The sequence below is a fragment of the Eptatretus burgeri genome, chromosome 11, assembly GCF_056783735.1.
Source record: "Eptatretus burgeri isolate ZD-2024b chromosome 11, Ebu_testis_v1, whole genome shotgun sequence".
Taxonomy (NCBI): Eukaryota; Metazoa; Chordata; class Myxini; order Myxiniformes; family Myxinidae; genus Eptatretus; species Eptatretus burgeri.
In genome coordinates this window covers 53485511-53506111 of record NC_140971.1, presented here as the reverse complement: position 1 = coordinate 53506111, position 20601 = coordinate 53485511, and the positions used below count along the sequence as shown (strand labels likewise).

General features: G+C 42.8%; 1 protein-coding gene across 7 annotated transcripts in view; it reads left to right on the top strand.

Annotated features, from left to right (window-relative positions):
- The window catches only part of LOC147017089 (leucine-rich repeat and immunoglobulin-like domain-containing nogo receptor-interacting protein 1-B), a 259391-nt gene that overhangs the window by 221177 nt on the left and 17613 nt on the right, over positions 1-20601 (top strand). Inside the window, exon 1 of one of the 7 annotated variants that reach the window (XM_085846453.1) lies at positions 15515-15738. The exons of the other annotated variants lie outside the window; for them this stretch is intronic. Within the exon in view, the coding sequence (XP_085702579.1) occupies positions 15573-15738 (166 nt within the window). The 5' untranslated portion in view covers positions 15515-15572. Of the gene's footprint in view, positions 1-15514; positions 15739-20601 lie in introns of those variants that run through there. 7 annotated transcript variants of the gene reach the window in all.

Here is a 20601-nt window from a genome sequence, read left to right as displayed (position 1 = left end):
CCATGACCTTTCCTGGGAAAGTCACATTTCCAACCTTGCCTCAAAAGCCAGTCGCCGACTGGGAATCCTCCGTCGTGCAAAGTCCTTCCTCGGCCCTCTTGAGCTCCTGACCACTTACAAAGCTTTTGTCCGTAGCCTGATGGAGTACTGCTCTCCCCTCTGGGCTGGTGCTCCTGCCTCCCACCTTTCTCGACTTCACGCTGTCGAAACCAGGGCTTTTAAGATCATTGGCATCTCCCGCAATGAAGCTGAGTCTTTGGGCCTCTCACTCAATCACCGCAGGTTGGTCGGTGGTCTTTCTGTCTTCTACCGACTCCTCTCCAGCCTTGCCCCCTGCTCTCTCTGCGATTTGTCCCAACCACATTTCCACAGGGCGCTCAAGGTCCGCCAACAACCCCCTTCTGGTAAAACTACCAAAATCACGAATCACTGCTCATCTTCACTCTTTCATTCCTCTTTTTCCCGCCTTTGGAATAAACTTCCTCACTCTATTCTTTCCCATTCTTCCCTTCAGGCTTTCAAAACAGCTGTTCACCACCACCTCTTATCTTCCCCCATCCAAATCCTCGATCTTTTCTACCCCCGATAATCCACCCAAGCCCACTTCCTTCAATTCTCCTGCTTTCCTTCCTGAAAGTCCCTTTAATGTCCATCTTCCCCTCGCCATGTTCCCCGTCCCATCCCCATCCCTCTCCCTTCCACAGTTCACCTGTGTCTGTTCCCCAATGTTTTGTCCCTTCCACTCCCGCCCCTCTTGTCTCATGCCTCCTTGCTGTGAGTTGTGTGTTAGCTCTCATACGAGCCTCGACCAAGGTATAAAAAAAAAAAAAAAAAAAAAAAAAAAAAAATACATACATTTATGGTCACCGAACTGCCAGCAGATTGTTTGTTGATTTATCTGGCATGGCAGCATATTCTGTTTACAATACAATAGAACAATCTTTTTGAGGAGAATATTCGTAGTGGCAGAATCTGATACACCTGACACTACGAGTATACTCGTAGTTGGCAGACAAAGTGTTAAAATCATTATTTAGTCAAAATTTAAGTATATGCTATAACACTGTGCAGGGTATAGTGGTCTATGAACTCTCTAGTTGGCTCAGTAAGTGACACACCAGATAGGAATGGAGGTATATATCTTTATTGTACAAGTATATTGGGGAGTGTATTGGGGAAATCAAAACTGAAGAAAAGAAGAGAAGGTGAGTGGAATTTGGGAGAAAAGGGAAGGAAGATTAGGGAGATAGAGGACTATGAGGATAGAATAGAAGGGAAAGAGCAGAGAAAGTAAATAAAAATTCTGTCATCTTGGTGTACAAAATAAATAGATGACTCCAAAAGTAAAGGACATTAAAGTGGGTAACAGAGTGTCTGATTGAAGATGAAGTGTCTGATTTGGGAATATTGTATGGCATATTTAGGGTACTAGGGAAGGGATTTGTATGAGATATATCATTGAGGGGGGGGGGGTGGCAAGGGTTTCCCCATGTAAATGCCCCTCAAAATAATTTCCTGAATGCTGACAGTATTGGCATCCACATCGGGAAAAAATAGAGTTTACTAAGTCAGAAAAAACTTTTTTTTTTAAATGAAAAAATATGTAGGGATGGAATCTACAAAAAACAACCAAACAAAGTAGAAAGGAATGACACCACAGTACAACCACAATCCTTTTTACAGATTGCTATCACAACATATTTTGACATTTTGTCATAAGTGGCAATAGTAATAATTTTATGAAGATGTCTTTGTTAAAGCAAGTTGTTGATTTGGAGTACGGATTGGTGTCATTGTGTATATTTGTTGTGGGAGTGAGATGGAAAAATGTCAAAAGATATCGTGATGGCAATCCAGAAAATGATTGTGCTGATTGTGATATTTTGGTATTATCTTCAACGAGCAGATACCCATCTGCGATGGGTATGGGGGACAGAACGGATCACAATACTCAGCTACGGTAGTTTTTTTGGATGTTTTGCGCTGCATTCAACAGCTCAGTTCATATTGGTGGCGTGTCTGGGTGCCCAGGGTAGCGTTTGAGACTGGTCGCTTTAGATTGTTGGCCTTGATACATAGTGCCGGATGAGTAACACGAACGATTTAACATATTCATCATTTCTATATGACGTCCATCAACAGATTAACAACATGGCAGGATAAAAGGCATAAATGCTGAGTTGAACAAACATCCTGAACTCATGGACTTAGTTAAGTAAAACACATTGTCTTGGACCCACCCGGCCATCAGTTTGCCGCCGAATGCTGCTGATTGTGACGTCATCGATTCCCTCTTTCAAAATTCTATCTATATTCGATTTTTTGAATCTGCTATCACCTGCATAAATACATGGAACACATAATGTGAAGATTTCGGAAGTATGAACAGAATATGTTTGGAGAAAAGTGTGTTGGAAGTTCCAGGCTTACGCCCATTATATGATGATGTCGGCAAGCTTTTTTAAGGATTGAGATTGCTTAGATTCACTGTAAATGTTTCTACATGGTTTTTGTAATATTCTGCACATCTGAAGATCGAATGAAGTTAATGAATGAGACAAATTCGTATCATGTGAAACTTCAGATCTGTCACCAATTGTTTGATTTTTACCCTTGCTGAAGGAGAGGATATTGCATTTGGGTGTGTTTGTTTGTTTGTTTGTCTGCTTGTTTGTTTGTGTGCACAAAACTTTGACGTTTTTCTCTGCAACCGCTTGTCAGATTGAAACAAAATTTTCACCATAGGAGCAACCACTCATGAAGAATGTTTTAATGATAAGTATGACATCATATGTCACGTGGTGTGGCAGCCATGTTGGAAAAATGAAAAAAAAACAGGACATCTGTATCTCTGAAACCGCACCAAGGAAAAAATTTGAAACTTAGCACACGGCAAGTACTCCTCATGAGGAATAACTGATTTTCTTAATGGCATCATAAGTGCCTTCATTATCATGTCATAATTGCATCTGTAGAATGCAACATCTGATCAGTATGAAAGTTTTAGGGCCATATAGGGATAAAATGGTCCACAGAAAAAAATTGATGATGTCATTGGTCACGTGATTTGGCAGCCATATTGTTTTATTTTTATAATTTTAACCTTCAAAAACCTTCTTCTCTGAAGTGACTGAACAGATCGAGCCGAAACCTTACAAGTATGACTGCCTATCCATGAGGAACAAAAAAAATTCACACATATGACATCATTGGTCACATGGCTTGACAGCCATATTGGATTTACCCAAAAATCTATAATAAAAAAATATCCGAATGGCCAGACAGATCGAGGAGAAACTTCACACAAATGTTCCCCAAGCCATGGATGTACAAGTTTGTGAAGGAATAATTGATGTCATATGGTTTGGCAGCCATATTGGATTGAAGAAAATATTAAATAATGTTTTCTCTGGAAGCAGATGATCAATCGACATGAAACTTCACAATTATGATCGAATAGTGATGGGGAATAAATACTGTAAATTTCAACTTGATCGGACACATGGTCTGGCAGCCAGAATTGTATATTTTTTTGATCTGTTGTTTTTTGTTTATTTACTTTTTTAAATTAGGCTCACTTGGCTGTGCGTGGATGGGTTTGAAGGTAGAGGAGAGGCAGCCGAAATGTGAATCCTATCCAGGTTCCTCCTGATGACTTCATCTTTGCTTTTTGCGTGTTCACGTTCCTTCTAATGACTCCAATGCAGGACTGTACCGATTTGGTCTTCCATTTGATTTGAATTGAATATATTTTAATCCTATTCTAAATTCAATTGGATAATAATTTTATAAACGTCATGGTTCACGGTCAGGTGTCCAATCAAACACTTGTTCCATCAAAGCGAGACGTCTTGGTACCCAGTCGTCACTGGCAGCAGTTATAAAGTGTCAGTTGTAGTTATGTCTCTTATTAATTACGTAACACACCAGTACACAAACGCCACACAAAACGACACAAACACCACACAAAACAAGTCCTGGCAAGGGTTTGCAATCTCTGCTTGCTCTTTTTCTTGTTCAAGTTACTGAAGATAAATATCGAGCCTTTAAATAATTCCAAACTTGTGTCACCTTCAGTTGATCATCAGGCCTGTTCAGCCGGTTCCTGAAGGACTTGAACCAAAAGCATTCCCAAGTCAATCCCACAAAAAAGTGGGAATAATTCAACCCATAGTAGTAGTCGTTGTAGTAGTAGTCATTATGTTGGCCTGTTTGGAGTTCCCATCTGAGCTCATGATGTTGGGTTACCAATTTGCAATCACATATACTGTGTTATTTTGTACATTTCTCCTAACACCTTTGTAATTCATGCAAAGTACACTGTCTCTTAATTAGTCCTTGGCCTGCACATGATTCTAAAGTAGCTCCCCAATGAGCCTTTCCACTGTTGAAAAAAGGAATAAGAAGTAGCGGTAAATTCAAAGTACACCGCCCCCATACCAAATAAATAAATAACAAATCCTCGAGCACGTGATATCGCTGAAGCGCCTTAGGCACCCGGCGATGCCGCATTGCAGCAGCACATGGAGTCGGAATTGTGAGCGAGCGGTGTAAAATAATTGATATTAATTGTATAATTAAAATAAATAAATCACAAACGTAAAATAATTAATTTCTCAATCATTAACCGAAGAGCATTCCACGACCACCGTTTCATCCGAATCAGCAACTTTTTGAAAACTAATCAATTGAGAAATGAATAATTATTAATCGATTAATTGATTAATCAATAAATCAAAAAACCCTTTGTAGCCAAATCACTTGGTAACTGTCATGTCCAAATATCAGCTTCCGGGCTCAAAATATGCTTGAGATAGTGCCAGGATGAGAAATAAAATTAATAAGTAATTAATAAATCGATAATAATTAAGTAATTAATAAATTAATTGATTAATCAAAAAATAAAAAATATATTCTTTTTGCCAAAGCACATCTTCACTTTTGTCCCCAAATTTCAGCTTCCTTGCTCAAAGAATGGCTGAGATATTGCCCGGACAAACAAACAAGAAAACGAGAAAGAAAAGAAGAAAACAAACGGAGTAAAAACTGAGTACTCCCTTCTTTCGGCGCCCGGTGATGACGTCATGCATTGCCTGCATATGGCATTGGGAAGGAGCGGTGTACAATTACACAACAAGGGGAAAATGTCTGCTCCAATTTCTGAGTCGTGCCCATCAATAAGGAAGTCTCGAGGATTACAGGTCAATAGACCTGTAATCTCTAAGACCGAGGAGTTTGGCATAGCACCGAGAATGCATACCAGATAGCCGGTTTAACGACTTTGAAGAACAGCATGCTTTGTGATGCAGCTCCTCCTGATGACATTGTAATAAATAGTTTTTATCTCTTCCAGACGTTATATTGGTATTGCTAAAAATTAATACTCCAGCACTAAGGGAAAAGTAATTCAAAATAGTCACGATTAATGTAACAAGGAATAACAAGTAACTTTCGCTTCGGCCCTAAGAGGAGGCCATATTCCCCATCCTGCATGTGCTACACCAACACGAGATACACTCACTCATTCACAAGGAAATTACCCACAAGTAATTGCGAAATAATAATTAGGTAATTAAGTTATATACAGAATTTATGTCTATTCAATAGTTGGAATCTTGATGATACCATGTTATGAAGGAAGTAATCAAGTGAAAGAAGGAAATGAAGCTCATAGTGACTCAGCAATATCATTATGAGTCACAATGCTAATATCGGAGTGCAGTGTTGTTCAGCTTGTGAATAAATGACAACCTGTTGGATTTTATTTCCCAGAAATTGTCTCTACACCCTTTCCCATCCCCCCCTCTCCCAGCATGGACCCCTTGTTAATGGCAATAATTGAGAATATTAAAGTTCAAATAAAAAAAAGTGATTTAGAATCAAAATTCCAGGATTTAAAAAAATGTATTGTGTTGGTCACAGGTAGTCAGTCGGTTTAAGAATACTGCATCGAAAACAATATCATGTTATTTAAAAATTCAGGTGTATATTGGAACGATAAGAGAGGTTTCCTTGAAAAGGGGGATGCGAATAAAGCTTAAAGAACCGTTTATTACCGAAATCTCTTCCTCTAGTAGTGCCATAAATGTCACACAAAGTCAGGGCGCCATCGACAGAGCCTTCACGGCAGTGGCTGAGCCTGAAGAACGATGGTTGATGGAACTGTTGCTGGGTTTGCAGTGCTTGTATTAACCGCAATACATTGTATCCTTGATCTGTCTCCGTCTTTCTCCATAATCGGCCTTTCAACCTGACAAAGCAATTCGCACGAACTGCTGCAAAATGACACCGCTGGGGCATCTGTTCAGTGACGGTTGTATAATCGCTTTGTGACGGAATGCCACGTTGACACGCCGCCATTACCAGCATGGCGCTGTGATGCTCATGCACCAGATGCTGGGGTTAAATGACCGGCAGCTGCTTGTTCATGGGGAATGGCAAAGTCTGGAGCGTTCTGACATGCTATATAAATGAATTACGACTTTGCAGCGACAATAATTTAGAGTTAACTGGGAGGTTTTCTTTTTAATTGAATCTTGTAATTCGGGCCTACGTCGTGTCTCCCAAAATGCTGCGAATGGCATATTCGTGTCGGCCCAGTGCGGTGGAATAACACATTTAAAGTTTTTTATTTTATATTACAGATCATCACTAACAATTTTTTTTTAATCGTAATGCTTCATTATCTTATTGTCCTCTTGCTGACCGTGTGTCGTGTGTTAGCTGGACCACACAGTTGGTTGTGTTCCCTCCTCTGATCCATCTTGTCCTTTATTCAGTTTCTGGCAAAATTTGGATGACAGTCTTTTATGTGTGTGCCTTTGTTCTTTGTTCAGACAAAAGATGCTACTGCATCTTGAAGCACATTGTCTTTGGAAGGGACATTTAACCAGCTACCCATCAGTTTATACTCACCCATGCATTTCCAAGATCCTGCAATATTTTTTGTGAGAGGAGGCCTTTGGGAGGGGACCCTGTGTATAAAGCCAAGTTCTTCGTACGAGGCAATCACAGGGTTAACTACATATCCAAATTAGGAGTCTATAACCGCCATAGTGGCTCGCATCAAATCTTGCACGTGCAGAGTTTGTTGAGATTTTAACTCTTCCACACTATATCCCAGATGATTAGGTATGTGCAAATTGATGAGCACAAGGCGAAATCTCATTGTCATTCTTCAAAATGTTCTGTGTTTTACATTGCTGACCTGCAGCGTTGTTATATTAGAATGGTTCAAAGTTGACCTGCCGTTTTTGTATAAAACTATAAATACATTTGTGATTAATGCTTGACAACGTAAAAATCCTTAGCTTGCTTGATGTTTTCATTGTTGATTGAGGTTGGCTAATCTTGAGTACATTCTGTGCATCTTCACACCCATCTTTAAACGAGAGAATTCATCGGATACCTTACCCTATGCAGTCTTGAGATAAATATAATAATAATGGTAGAACAAGAGGAAAAATATAAATTAACAAGAACATGCGCGGGGTCTACGAGCGGTAAATTTGATTGACTGTGATGACGTAAAATGCCATAATATTTTGTTCAAGTACTGCTCAGCGGAGGGGTTTTCAAAGTGCCAAAAAGGCGATTTGTGTTCTATAGTGTTCAAGTATATAAAATTCAATTGAAGTAAAATAAATACTTTAGAGGTCAAATTAAAAAAAATATTCCAGACGTTTACCACTGTTGACACACCGTATTACACACCACCTTATTTAACACGTTACATAGGTTATTGGTGCCTATTGTTTTTGTCCTTTATGACGTCCGTAAAAACAGTAAGTTTCTTGCTTGTAATGATTTTCAATTTTGTTTGACTGCCAGACAGGCAGACAGAGTACAAAAACTATCTCACTCCTCTCTGTACATGTGTGATCGGGTCTTTTTCTCTTTTGTATAAAACATCAAGGAGGGGCTAAATGGCAGTGGGAAGCAGGTGCACAAATTCAAAAGGTCACACAGAGACAATCATCACAAATGAGTGGATGATTGGTAGAAATGAAAGAGTTTGGGGGGACGGTCATGAGAGTAGAGAAGATCAGGAGTGCATTTGAGAGAGATAATTGAAAGACAAGAGGGAGGAGCATGAGGACACGGACACAGGAAGTCGGTTCATTAGAGAGGGAGAGATACCTTCTATTCTGGAGAGAATAGTGAGATGAATGAATTGTAGTGATCATTTAACCTTTGAATTATGGAGAGCAATCAAGCGTGGGATTTTGGCAGAATATGTGTGACCGGGGCAGGCTGGAGAAGGATGGAGGGATGAGAGACTGGGAGGATCATGGACAGAGGTGAGGTAATAATAAATAAAAAAAACAAGAGTTGCCCAACCTGCCTGCTGTGGGTGAGAAGCAGAACTTTTGCTGATAAATTATGCCAAGAATACACACAGCCTTGTACTTGATCACTTTTAATGGAGTAAAATAGGTGGCAGCTGACCCAGCCCAGAGTGGTGACCAGCACTCCATTATACATCAGATTAAGGCCTTCTACACTGTAATGAGCTCTTCTTCTTCTTCTTCTTCTTCTTCTTCTTCTTCTTCTTCTTGCGTATGGCAACTTAGCTGCCAGGTCACGATCATTTTGTTGGGGCAGGACAATGCCACTGATGCTATGCACCTCTACCAGTACACTGGTACTCATTTCACTGACCTTAGAAGGATGACAGGCTGAGTCAACCCCAACCTGGTGTTAATTCAGTGGCTAAAGGGACTCAAACTCAGGACCCTAAGATTCGAAGCCAGCCACCTGAATCACTAAACCAACAATAGGCTTTCATGAGCTCTGAGTGACTGAGAAAGGACGTAGCTCTGTGTGTCATACCGAGGCGTCAGTTTGCTTAGTTTGGGAATGTGGTTGGCCCAATATATGTTGTGACATTTTGAGGCTGAGGAGCTCCAAGAACTGCACATCTTCCATAGTTTGCCAAAATAAATAGTTTGGGGGCTCAAAACTTGCGCAAAGGAGTGTTTGATGGAATGGCATTTTTCTCCACCAAAAGAAAATTTTCAGGTGTTTGACCAAAGACTCTTCTTTCCAGATGTGCAGAGATAGGTACTGCAGCAGCCTGCCTCTCAAAACTGTGGTGTGCTGTTGAGCACATTTTGGAGCAATCATGGTTTTAAGAGGAGGAGGAGATTGGGACCATGCTCTGTGCAGAGCGTCGGTGCTGCTTAAGCTGTCTCCTTGGCTATTGAGCACAATCCTGGACGTGTTGCTACTCCTACACAAGTTACCAGCATGCTGGCACTCATTATGCCGACCCCAGAAGGATGACAGGCCGAGTTAACCCCACCTGGTATTAATTCAAGAGCTGAGTGGGATTCTAACTCAGGACCCAAGGATCCAAAGCCCGCCACCCTAACCATTAAGCCATCACCAGGCATGGTTTTAGGCACACACATAAAAGTAGGAAATACATTAATACTAGTATTCCTTTCATTACCATAAAAACAAATTAACTCAAAATTTTCAATATATATATTGCAACGAACACTAGGCTGAGCCCTACCGGATTCAAACCTGGTGATGCCAAAGTTGACACTGCAAGATGGCTTGAGTGTTGAGGCTTGAATACTAAAGAGGAACATGCTGAATGGTGGCTTCTCAATTTGAATGTTATAATTCTCTCAATTTGAATGTTATAATTCTCAATTTGAATGTTATAATTTTCAATTTGAATGTTATAATTCTCAATTTGAATGTTATAATTCTCAATTTGAATGTTATAATTCTCAATTTGAATGTTATAATTCTCAATTTGAATGCGATAATTCTCAATTTGAATGTGATAATTCTCAATTTGAATGTGATAATTCTCAATTTGAATGTGATAATTCTCAATTTGAATGTTATAATTCTCAATTTGAATGTTATAATTCTCTCAATTTGAATGTTATAATTCTCTCAATTTGAATGTTATAATTCTCTCAATTTGAATGTTATAATTCTCAATTTGAATGTTATAATTCTCAATTTGAATGTGATAATTCTCAATTTGAATGTGATAATTCTCAATTTGAATGTGATAATTCTCAATTTGAATGTGATAATTCTCAATTTGAATGTTATAATTCTCAATTTGAATGTTATAATTCTCAATTTGAATGTTATAATTCTCTCAATTTGAATGTTATAATTCTCTCAATTTGAATGTTATAATTCTCTCAATTTGAATGTTATAATTCTCTCAATTTGAATGTGATAATTCTCAATTTGAATGTTATAATTCTCAATTTGAATGTTATAATTCTCAATTTGAATGTTATAATTCTCAATTTGAATGCGATAATTCTCAATTTGAATGTGATAATTCTCAATTTGAATGTTATAATTCTCAATTTGAATGTGATAATTCTCAATTTGAATGTTATAATTCTCAATTTGAATGTTATAATTCTCTCAATTTGAATGTTATAATTCTCTCAATTTGAATGTTATAATTCTCTCAATTTGAATGTTATAATTCTCAATTTGAATGTTATAATTCTCAATTTGAATGTGATAATTCTCAATTTGAATGTGATAATTCTCAATTTGAATGTGATAATTCTCAATTTGAATGTGATAATTCTCAATTTGAATGTTATAATTCTCAATTTGAATGTTATAATTCTCAATTTGAATGTTATAATTCTCTCAATTTGAATGTTATAATTCTCTCAATTTGAATGTTATAATTCTCTCAATTTGAATGTTATAATTCTCTCAATTTGAATGTGATAATTCTCAATTTGAATGTGATAATTCTCAATTTGAATGTTATGATTCTCAATTTGAATGTGATAATTCTCAATTTGGTTGCATGCGCTGATAACGCAACACACACAAGCCCACTGGTAATTTATTCGTGCACGGAGAAGCGATCAATTCCACAATCACAGGAATAAAAAGGTCAAACATAAAGTGCAATAAAATGAGGAAAAGGGACAAAGGCAGAAAGCACGTAAAAGGACAAACAATAACAGACATTAATATCTGGTAGCTTGTATGTGTTGCTGTATTTGTGCCTGGAGAGTAACTGCTGAAATCTATCTGTCCGGGTTCTTCCCAACATCTTTGTTCTTTGTTCCTTTCACGTTTCTTTCCAATTATTTTTTTCACATTCCTCTTTATTCATTCTAATTCTTCCTTTTTCTCCTTTTTCACCTCTCTCTCTCTCTCTCTCTCTCTCTCTCTCTCTCTCTCTCTCTCTCTCTCTCTCTCTCTCTCTCTCTCTCTCTCTCTCTCTCTCTCTCTCTCTCTCTCTCACATTCGGTTTCTATCTCTCTAAGTAGAGGTAAATTCTTGCAGAAATTTTTCTGTTTTGCTCACTTGGCTGCACCTTGATGGGTTTTGAGGGTAGTGGAGCAGCAGCTGAAACCCGAATCCAATCCAGATTCCTCCTGATGACTGCATCTTTGCTCTTTACTTATTCGGGTTCCTTCTTGGTCTTACGTTTCATTGAAAGGTTGTCAGAAGACGGAAGATTGGGGAGGTGGGTGATTGAAAAAATTATGGGGAACCTCAGGCCTGGTTGAACCAAGCAAGGTTCCCTTGTCTTGAATTGGTGGGCCGAGCAGACAACTGTTTTCCCACAGATAGAATTCTGTGAAGTAGGACTGCGGCTGGTCCAGGTAAACTTTCTATTCCATAGGCAGACAACTTGACTGGCAGAACTCTTTCCTCTTTTGTTAGCTTATTCACTTGTGTATTGTATCCAACTGTGGCCCTACTGCACCACACTCACTGTGTTGCCTTTTTACTCTTTTTCATCTCTCTTTTGCCTGAGCATTGATTCTGTATTCACCAAGAGTGTTCTTAATTCAGTTAATATCGAATGTATAGGAAATTGAACACTAATCCTTTTGAGAGAATATTCATCTCTCCTTGTTTTACACTATACAATCTTACCCTATTCTGCTCTATACTTTACAATCACTGCCGCTTCAGTGCACATACTATGAACGACTTCCCCCTGACAAATATCTAAAACTAAAGTAAACCTAACCTACTCGAACACACGCTCCATACTATTTTTAACACAATCTAGCTATGGTTGCCCCTCCCCTCTCCCTTTCCGCGTAATAATATCAAAGCAGGCGGTATCATTTCGCTGCCACATTCATGAGACCAGATTTGTATATTTATCAGGACAATACTTTGAGCAATCGTCGATACTTCATCAACTGCCTTGTATCTTTGGAATTTCTAGAATAGCCAACAAACATCTTGATCTATGTTATATTTGACAAAATTCGGATTTTTTTTTTACTGCTTCTGCTTTGATTCTGTACTCACAGTATTTACCATTTCTCATCACTATCCACACCATTGCTATCTGTGCTGAAAACCGCATTAAATATTAGTTCATGATTGCAGTTTTTTACTTCGTCCTCAACTTAATCTGAAGCTCGTACACAGCAAAATCAAGATTGCATAATACAGGGTGTCCCACAGAAAACCAGGAAATTTGAGATGTTGAGATTTATTTTGCAGTATTTTACCATATCAATAAACTAACATATAATAAAGTGTATCTTTGTTTTACACTACATCTAAGTTTGCTTTTGTTTTGTTTAAAATAAACTGTACCAAATTTGCTGGTTTTCTGTGGGGCACCCCCCCTGTAGTTGCAATTCAAAATATTGTGGCATTTTTACCTCCACCACCGAAGGTGAAGGAGGTTATGTTTTTACCCCTCTCTGTTTGTTTGTGTGCAGGATATCTCAAAAAGTTTGGACGGATCCAGATGAAATTTGGTGGGCAGGTTGGGTGTCCGACAAGGATAAACTGATTCGATTTCGGTGAAGATCCGGATCTGGATCCGACTACTAGAATTTTTTATGCGATTCTTCACCATTGAGAGATCGGATCTAAACCGATATATAGCATGATGTTTCAAAAAGCTGTGGACGGATTCGGAAGAACTTGGTGGACACGTTGGGTGTGTGGCAAGGAAAAATCGATTCGATTTTGGTGAAGATCCGAATCTGAATCTGGATACGAGAATTATTTAATTTCTGAAGAGATTCCTTACAGTTGAGGGATAGGGCCAAAAACGATAAAGTACTGTATGACATGATATTGTTGCGGGGCCGGGTATCAGCTGCGAGCACGACCACCAGATGGAGCTGCAGGGTCGACTCCCCCGATCACCCGGAATGAATAGGTCGTCACCCCGGATAACTCCGGAGCCGACGGGTCCCTTATTGGACTGAAGTTCGCCAATATTTAGACGGCGTGAGGTCGGGTCCACTTGTCTAACTCCAATTTACCTAAGTACTCACGCCGTCCAACTACCGGCCAATTCACCCTCGACGATGCTCGTAAGGAACGAGTCGCTAGCATACCCGAACCGTGTGCGACCCGAGCGAATGGTCACCGAGCTTTGGTCGGTCCAAATGTCCCTTTTACAGCGGCAACAGCCTGGCTAATTCCCAAACACGCACCTTGTTAAACCAATAAAAGAAACACAAAAACGAACTGATACATTTAACACATGGGTTTATTATTCCCGCGCTTTCGAAGAAAAGCGGAAATATTGTGATTGTCTCCGCCGTCCGTCCGGCCGTCCGTCCGTCCGTCCGTCCGTACATCCGTACGTCCGTCTGTCTTACCCTATAACTCCTCCTACAACGTTTGAAATAGGAACTTCAAACTTTGGAACAGAGTAGATATATGTATGGAGAAATGCACAACACTTTCGGATTTTTGATATGACCCCAAGGGGCCGGGCCAGAGGGATTGGGATCATGGGGCTCGATATTTTTTTAAGTGTATTTACCATTGTACATGGTAAATTATTTTATAAAGAACTTACTTATGTGGCCCCCATGAGTGACAAAGTCACAGGTTTTACTGTATTTATCTAATTGATTATGAATAATTATAATTAATATTATACACAGTTCATTCCTATGATTAAATTGATGCACAGTTCTATATTTCTGGACAGTGTTAAATTAATGTTTCATGAAATGTTGACATGCTTGCAATGACTTCTGATTTTGTAAACATAGTAAGTCTTTGGTCATAAAGCACATCAAATAGAAAAGAATAGTCAATCCATTTTGCAAGATAAAATTTCACCTCGCGTTAATGGGACAAAGCAGTGCACGCGGGAATATGCGATGGTGTGCCATCGACAACGTAGTTCTAGTTTATAATAGGTGGGGAAGGAGGGGAGCACGTAAGAAGCAGAGTTATCACGATGAATAGAAATGAAATGTAAATAATGTACAAGGCACGTAACAGTTTTACTTATAGACGGGCCCATACACAGATACACACACACAGAAGTGTACCCCAACGGTCTTTATTGAAGTCTTCCAGCTTGAGGAAAGGGAGCTGAAGACCAGAGCCTGCACTTGGACCTGTCCATCTCGTGTGGTCTTCGACGATCCGGCTCAACAGGGCTCCAACCCGCAACACGATGCCACTCCAAGCACCAGGGACGGAGGAAAAGCGTCAGACGCCAGGCACTGCTAAGCCGACCAGACCAGACAAGTCGATCTCCGGCACCTCGAACCCGATCACTGCCAAGCCGACCAGACCAGACGAGTTGATCTCCGTCACCTCGAACCTGATCACTGCCAAGCCAACCCTGAAGCTGATGCCCAACCATGACGCTGACGTTCACACTGACCTCCTCCCCTGATGCTCACCCTGCCGTTCACACTGACACTGACGTTCACCCCTGATGCTCACCCTGACTCTGACTTGCTTTCAAAGGCCCTGGCGTTTCTTATATGGCATTTCTCCTGCGAGATGGGGTGTCGTGGGAAGGATCACCATCTGAGACGTCTTGCCTCCCATTGGTCGAGGGTTCGTGAGAAAGTCGATATCTGAGGTGTCTCACGCCTCCCATTGGTCGAGGGCTCATGAGAAAGTTGATGTCTGCGGTGTCTCACGCCTCCCATTGGTCGAGGGCTCATGAGAAAGTTGATGTCTGCGGTGTCTCACGCCTCCCATTGGTCGAGGGCTCATGAGAAAGTCAATGTCTGTGGTGTCTCACGCCTCCCATTGGTCGAGGGCTCATGAGAAAGTCGATGTCTGAGGTGTCTCACGCCTCCCTTTGGTCGAGGGCTCATGAGAAAGTCAATGTCTGTGGTGTCTCACGCCTCCCTTTGGTCGAGGGCTCATGAGAAAGTCGATGTCTGTGGTGTCTCACGCCTCCCATTGGTCGAGGGCTCATGAGAAAGTCGATGTCTGAGGTGTCTCACGCCTCCCATTGGTCGAGGGCTCATGAGAAAGTTGATGTCTGCGGTGTCTCACGCCTCCCATTGGTCGAGGGCTCATGAGAAAGTCAATGTCTGTGGTGTCTCACGCCTCCAATTGGTCGAGGGCTCATGAGAAAGTTGATGTCTGCGGTGTCTCACGCCTCCCATTGGTCGAGGGCTCATGAGAAAGTCAATGTCTGCGGTGTCTCACGCCTCCCATTGGTCGAGGGCTCATGAGAAAGTCAATGTCTGTGGTGTCTCACGCCTCCCATTGGTCGAGGGCTCATGAGAAAGTCGATGTCTGAGGTGTCTCACGCCTCCCTTTGGTCGAGGGCTCGTGAAAAAGTCGGTCTGCGGTGTCTCATGCCTCCCATTGGTCGAGGGTTCGTGAGAAAGTCGATGTCTGAGACGTCTCACCTCTCATTGGTCGCGGGAGCATTCCATCTCTCTGGGGCAGAGTCGGCGCTCTGGTGGCCGAGGAAACTCCACCCATGTACGTGGTCGAACACACGTTGCCAATGGCGTCGAGGTGAAGGCTTGTTGTTGTTATAAGGGGTGTAAAAAATCCTAACTTTTAAAATAACACACAGCACATTTACACATTATTCACCCATTAGACTAGGGGATGGATTCTAACTAGAAAACACATATTTATTGAAATGAGGACGAGAGAAGAACCTTCAGAGTGTAGGCTTTATTCCATTTGATTGGAGCCGCTTCTACGGGCACACCAGGAAATACAGACGCAGCATGGAGTACATAAGCAGTAAGGTACACACGCGCAACTAATCACCGCAAAATAAATCAGTATTATATATCAATCAGTGTTCTCACCATTCAATGAGCACCAAGTGAGCCGCCGACATAAAACGACAATGCCCCAGGGACAATCCGCGCGGCCGAGACGAACCTCAGCTTTATCTCTTCTGTGCTCGAGCCGGGCAACACGTGATCTCACGTCACGACCTTCAATTCACCACATTCTCCCCATCTTTAAAATGTAACTAGAGGCCCAGCTAACGCACCATGATTACTTCAGCGCTACAGGAGTATACATTTCAAGCAATGCGAACTATCTAAACTACAGAAGCATACATGCCAAGCAGTGAGGATTATTTTGAGTTGTAGGAGCATGGTAATGAGCATCGATATATTATGTAACGAGCATATAGGAGCATGAGCATCGAGGATGCCGATAATCCCCTTTACAGATTGAGTCGGCGAGGGGTTATTATTCGTCGGCCTCTCCGGGAGTAGATGGCGGTTTCATTTGAGGGAGGCTTCCGATCCTCTTGGTGAGCCTCGACTCGTGCCGGAGATGACTCCCCAATCGCTCCCGGGTGGAACGCGGTAGCCCCGTCGTCACCCTTCTCGGGTGGAGTCCCTGGGGGGGGGGAACACCTGGGGAGGGGATGTCAGAGGGAGGTGTGCCAGATGGTGGTGTACCTGCGGGAGGAGTGCCTGAGGGAGCCAAATGACGAACCGACACAGTGGTCTCCCTGCCATCCGGGAGCCTGACATGAGCGTATTCTGGATTAGTATCGATGAGTTCGACCTCTTCCACCATGGGTTCATACTTGCTTTGTCGTACCGGGCGTTTCATGAACACTGTTCCGGGATGGGTTAGCCAGTTGGGCAACGAATGGCCGTCAACATAACGTCGCTGGTGAGTAAACATTCGTTCGTGAGGAGTTGCATTGGTGGACGTGCAGAGCAAAGAGCGTATGGAATTCAGAGCGTCGGGAAGGGTAACCTCCCACCGCTCGGGGCCCAGTCCTCTTGATTTCAAGGCCAGAGTTACGGCTTTCCAAATGACCCCGTTATACCGTTCCACCTGACCATTACCCTGTGGGTTGTAACCCGTCGTTCGACTAGTTGCGATGCCGTGCTCTAATAGGAATTGTTTTAGCCCGGCCGACATGAAACACGGCCCTCTGTCTGAATGTATGTACGAAGGTTTCCCAAACATAGCGAAGAGGTCAGACAGACATTTCACGACAGTGCCCGAGGTCATATCCGAGCACGGAAACGCGAAAGGGAACCTTGAATACTCATCAACAACAGTGAATATGTATCTGTTGTCTGTCTCGGTCGGCAGGGGCCCTTTGAAGTCAAAGTTTAGTCTCTCGAAGGGAGAAGTGGCCTTGATCAGTCTGCCAGAAGCCGAACCATAGAATCTGGGTTTTAGTTCAGCGCAAACAGGGCATGAAGCATTCATTTGTTTAATATCTTCAATAGAATAGGGCAGGTTCTGTCTGCGTACGAAATGTGCCATTCTGCTGGCCCCCCGGGTGGCACAGAGACACATGGAGGTCTTGCAAAGCCCGACTGATTGCCGCCGAGCAGTAGACCCGCGAGAAGGTGTCTGCAGCAGGGTTTTCCCTCCCGGGCCGGTAAACAATGTCGTAACTATAGCAGGCTAGGTCTATCCGCCATCTCATAATTTTTTCATTCTTAATTTTCCCGTTATTTTTCCCATCAAACATGAATGCCACGGATCGTTGGTCCGTAACGAGCGTGAAGTGGTTTCCCAGTAAATAATGTCTCCATTTACGCAGCGCTTCGAAGATGGCGTACGCCTCCTTCTCTATTGCCGAGTGTCTCTGCTCGCTTCCAGAGAGAGTTCTCGAGAAGAACGCGACGGGTCGCCCAGACTGATTAAGCGTCGCAGCTATCGCGTGATCAGAAGCATCTGTTTCCACCACGAAGGGCACCGAGCTATCGATCGATAATACCACGGAATTACTGATATCGTCTTTGAGGTTGTGGAAAGCTGTTACAACAGCGGCATCTGGTGGAAAGTTTTTGCAATGCACTAGGGGATGTATTTTCTCGGAGTATTGCGAAATCCATCTCGCATAGTAAGCGAACATGCCGATCACCCGGCGCATTGTCTGCAGGTCCTGAGGTGGGGGTAGCTCACGGCGGGGCGCAATCGCTCAGGATCAGGCTTAATTGTGCTGTCGGCTATCGTGTAGCCGAGTAGGTCAATTGACCTTGCCGAGAATACGCATTAGTTGAGAGTCAGATTATATTTTCTAGCAATGCTCAAGAATCTGTCCAGATTCATGTCATGTTCCCCCTGATCCCTACCGCACACTGTGACATTGTCCACGTAAACAAAAGTGTCTTTGAGGTTTTCATCTGAGATGATGTCGTCCATAACCCGTTGGAAGCAAGCTACTCCATTCGTGACACCGAATGGAATTCTCCTGAATTGGAAGAGGCGCCTACCTGCCTGGAATGCGGTGTAAGGTTTGTCTTCCTCTCGGATGGGAATTTGGTGATAGGCGCTTCGCAAGTCGATGGTGCTGAATACCTTATAATTGGCCACGCGTTCGACCTTCTCGTCTATGCACGGCAGGGGGTAGGCGTCGATTTGGGTGAAGCGATTGACCGTTTGGGAATAATCGACAACCATTCGTTTCTTATGGTTCTGACTGCTGGTCACCAACACCTGTGCGCGCCATGGCGAATCGCTCGGTTCTATAATTCCTTCTTCCAATAATCGCTTGGTTTCTGAAGTGATGAAATTCATGTCAGCAGTGGTATATCGCCGCGATTTGATCGCTATCGGTTTGCAGACCGCGACAGGTTAGCGAACAGCTGGGGGGACGTTACCTCTGCGGTAGTCAAGGCATTTAAAATTAGACGAGGTTTGCTTCCTCCAAAGGGTATTTCGACGCTCGTGTGCTGCTTGAGGACATTATGACCCAGAATTACGTCTGCGCATGAATCACGAAGCACCAGTACCCTTACATCCCGATGCGTGTACCCTTTTACGTCCAATTCAACATTGCAGTACCCTCGTACGCGGGACTGTAGTGATGTGGCGGCTATGCATACCGTATTGTCTGTCGGGTGGATTTTCCATTTCCTGCCCTTCACTAGCGAGCTGTTGACGAAACTTTCAGAGCTACCGGTATCAATCAGTGCCTCAGCCATATGCCCGTTAATTCGTACGTTGATGATAGCCTTGGATAGATTCCCCGGGGAGGCTGCAGTTAGTTTATTTTGCGAGTAGAGAGCCGCAGAAGTGGGTTTATTTCTCCTTAGAGTAGATTTACATACCCTGGCATAATGCCCTTTCTTGTCACAATTCATGCATGTGGCATCTCTAGCGGGGCATTTTTGGCGGGGTGTCTTTTGTACCCACAAAAGAAGCATTTACCAACCGGAGCAGTTGCTGAGGAGTTTGACGTGGCCTGTGTATCCGGCTCCTCGGGTGTTTCTCCATCCCCTGTGTCTGGCTGTGTCTGTGCCAGTGGGGTTCCTTGAGTTCCCACCGTAGCAGCGTTCATTAGCAGCATCGGTGTCCCAAATGACTCAGATTGCTGCTGTGCCGTATCCAGCGCTCGAGCCTGATCGACTACCTTTTCAAGAGTGGGTTGCGCTTTCTCTAGTAAGCGTTGCCATATGTGGGCTGATCTAAGTCCTTGGATGAATGCCTCCCGGGTCGCTTCTTTTCGGTGTTCCTCGGCGCTTACAGCCCGAAAGCTGCAGTCTTTTCCCAGCTGATTCAGAGCTTGCAGGAACTGATTGATTGTCTCCCCGGCTGCTTGCTTGCGTGTGTTGAGAAGATGTCGTATGTATACCTCGTTCTTGCGCTTCACGTAGAGCGCCTGCAGCACATCGATCGCTGCTTCGTAAGTGTCGCACTCCGAGAAGAGCCTGTATACGCCGGGCGAGACATGATTCACAAGGGCGGCCAATTTGTCAGCTCCCTCTTCGATGATGGTCAGATAGTGTGAGAAGGAACGGAACCAATGCGACCATTTCATTTCTGAGTCAGTCGCGTTTGGGTCTGCGTCGAACCTCTCTGGTTTGTAGATCTTGTCCATCGTTGGTTGAGAGAGCCGAGAAAACCAAATGGAATAAATTGAAATGAGAACGAGAGAAGAACCTTCAGAGTATAGGCTTTATTCCATTTGATTGAAGCCGCTTCTACGGGCACACCAGGAAATACAAACGCAGTATGGAGTACAAGCAGTAAGGTACACACGCGCAACTAATCACCGCAAAATAAATCAGTATTATATATCAATCAGTATTCTCACCATTCAATGAGCACCAAGTGAGCCGCCGACATAAAACGACAATGCCCCAGGGACAATCCGCGCGGCCGAGCCGAACCTCAGCTTTATCTCTTCTGTGCTCGAGCCGGGCAACATGTGATCACACGTCACGACCTTCAATTCACCACACTTATCGAAATAGCTAAGCTATAGGAACCTGAATGTCTGTGTGCTCATGGCTTCCAGATTCACAACAGTATTTCAATGATGTATTGGGCCCGATATGTTCGCATGGATCAGGCATTACGTGGTGGAGGTGTGCGCTCTACCGAGTGCCCTTGTTTTTATTGTAAACTAGACGACCCGTGAGCCAGTTG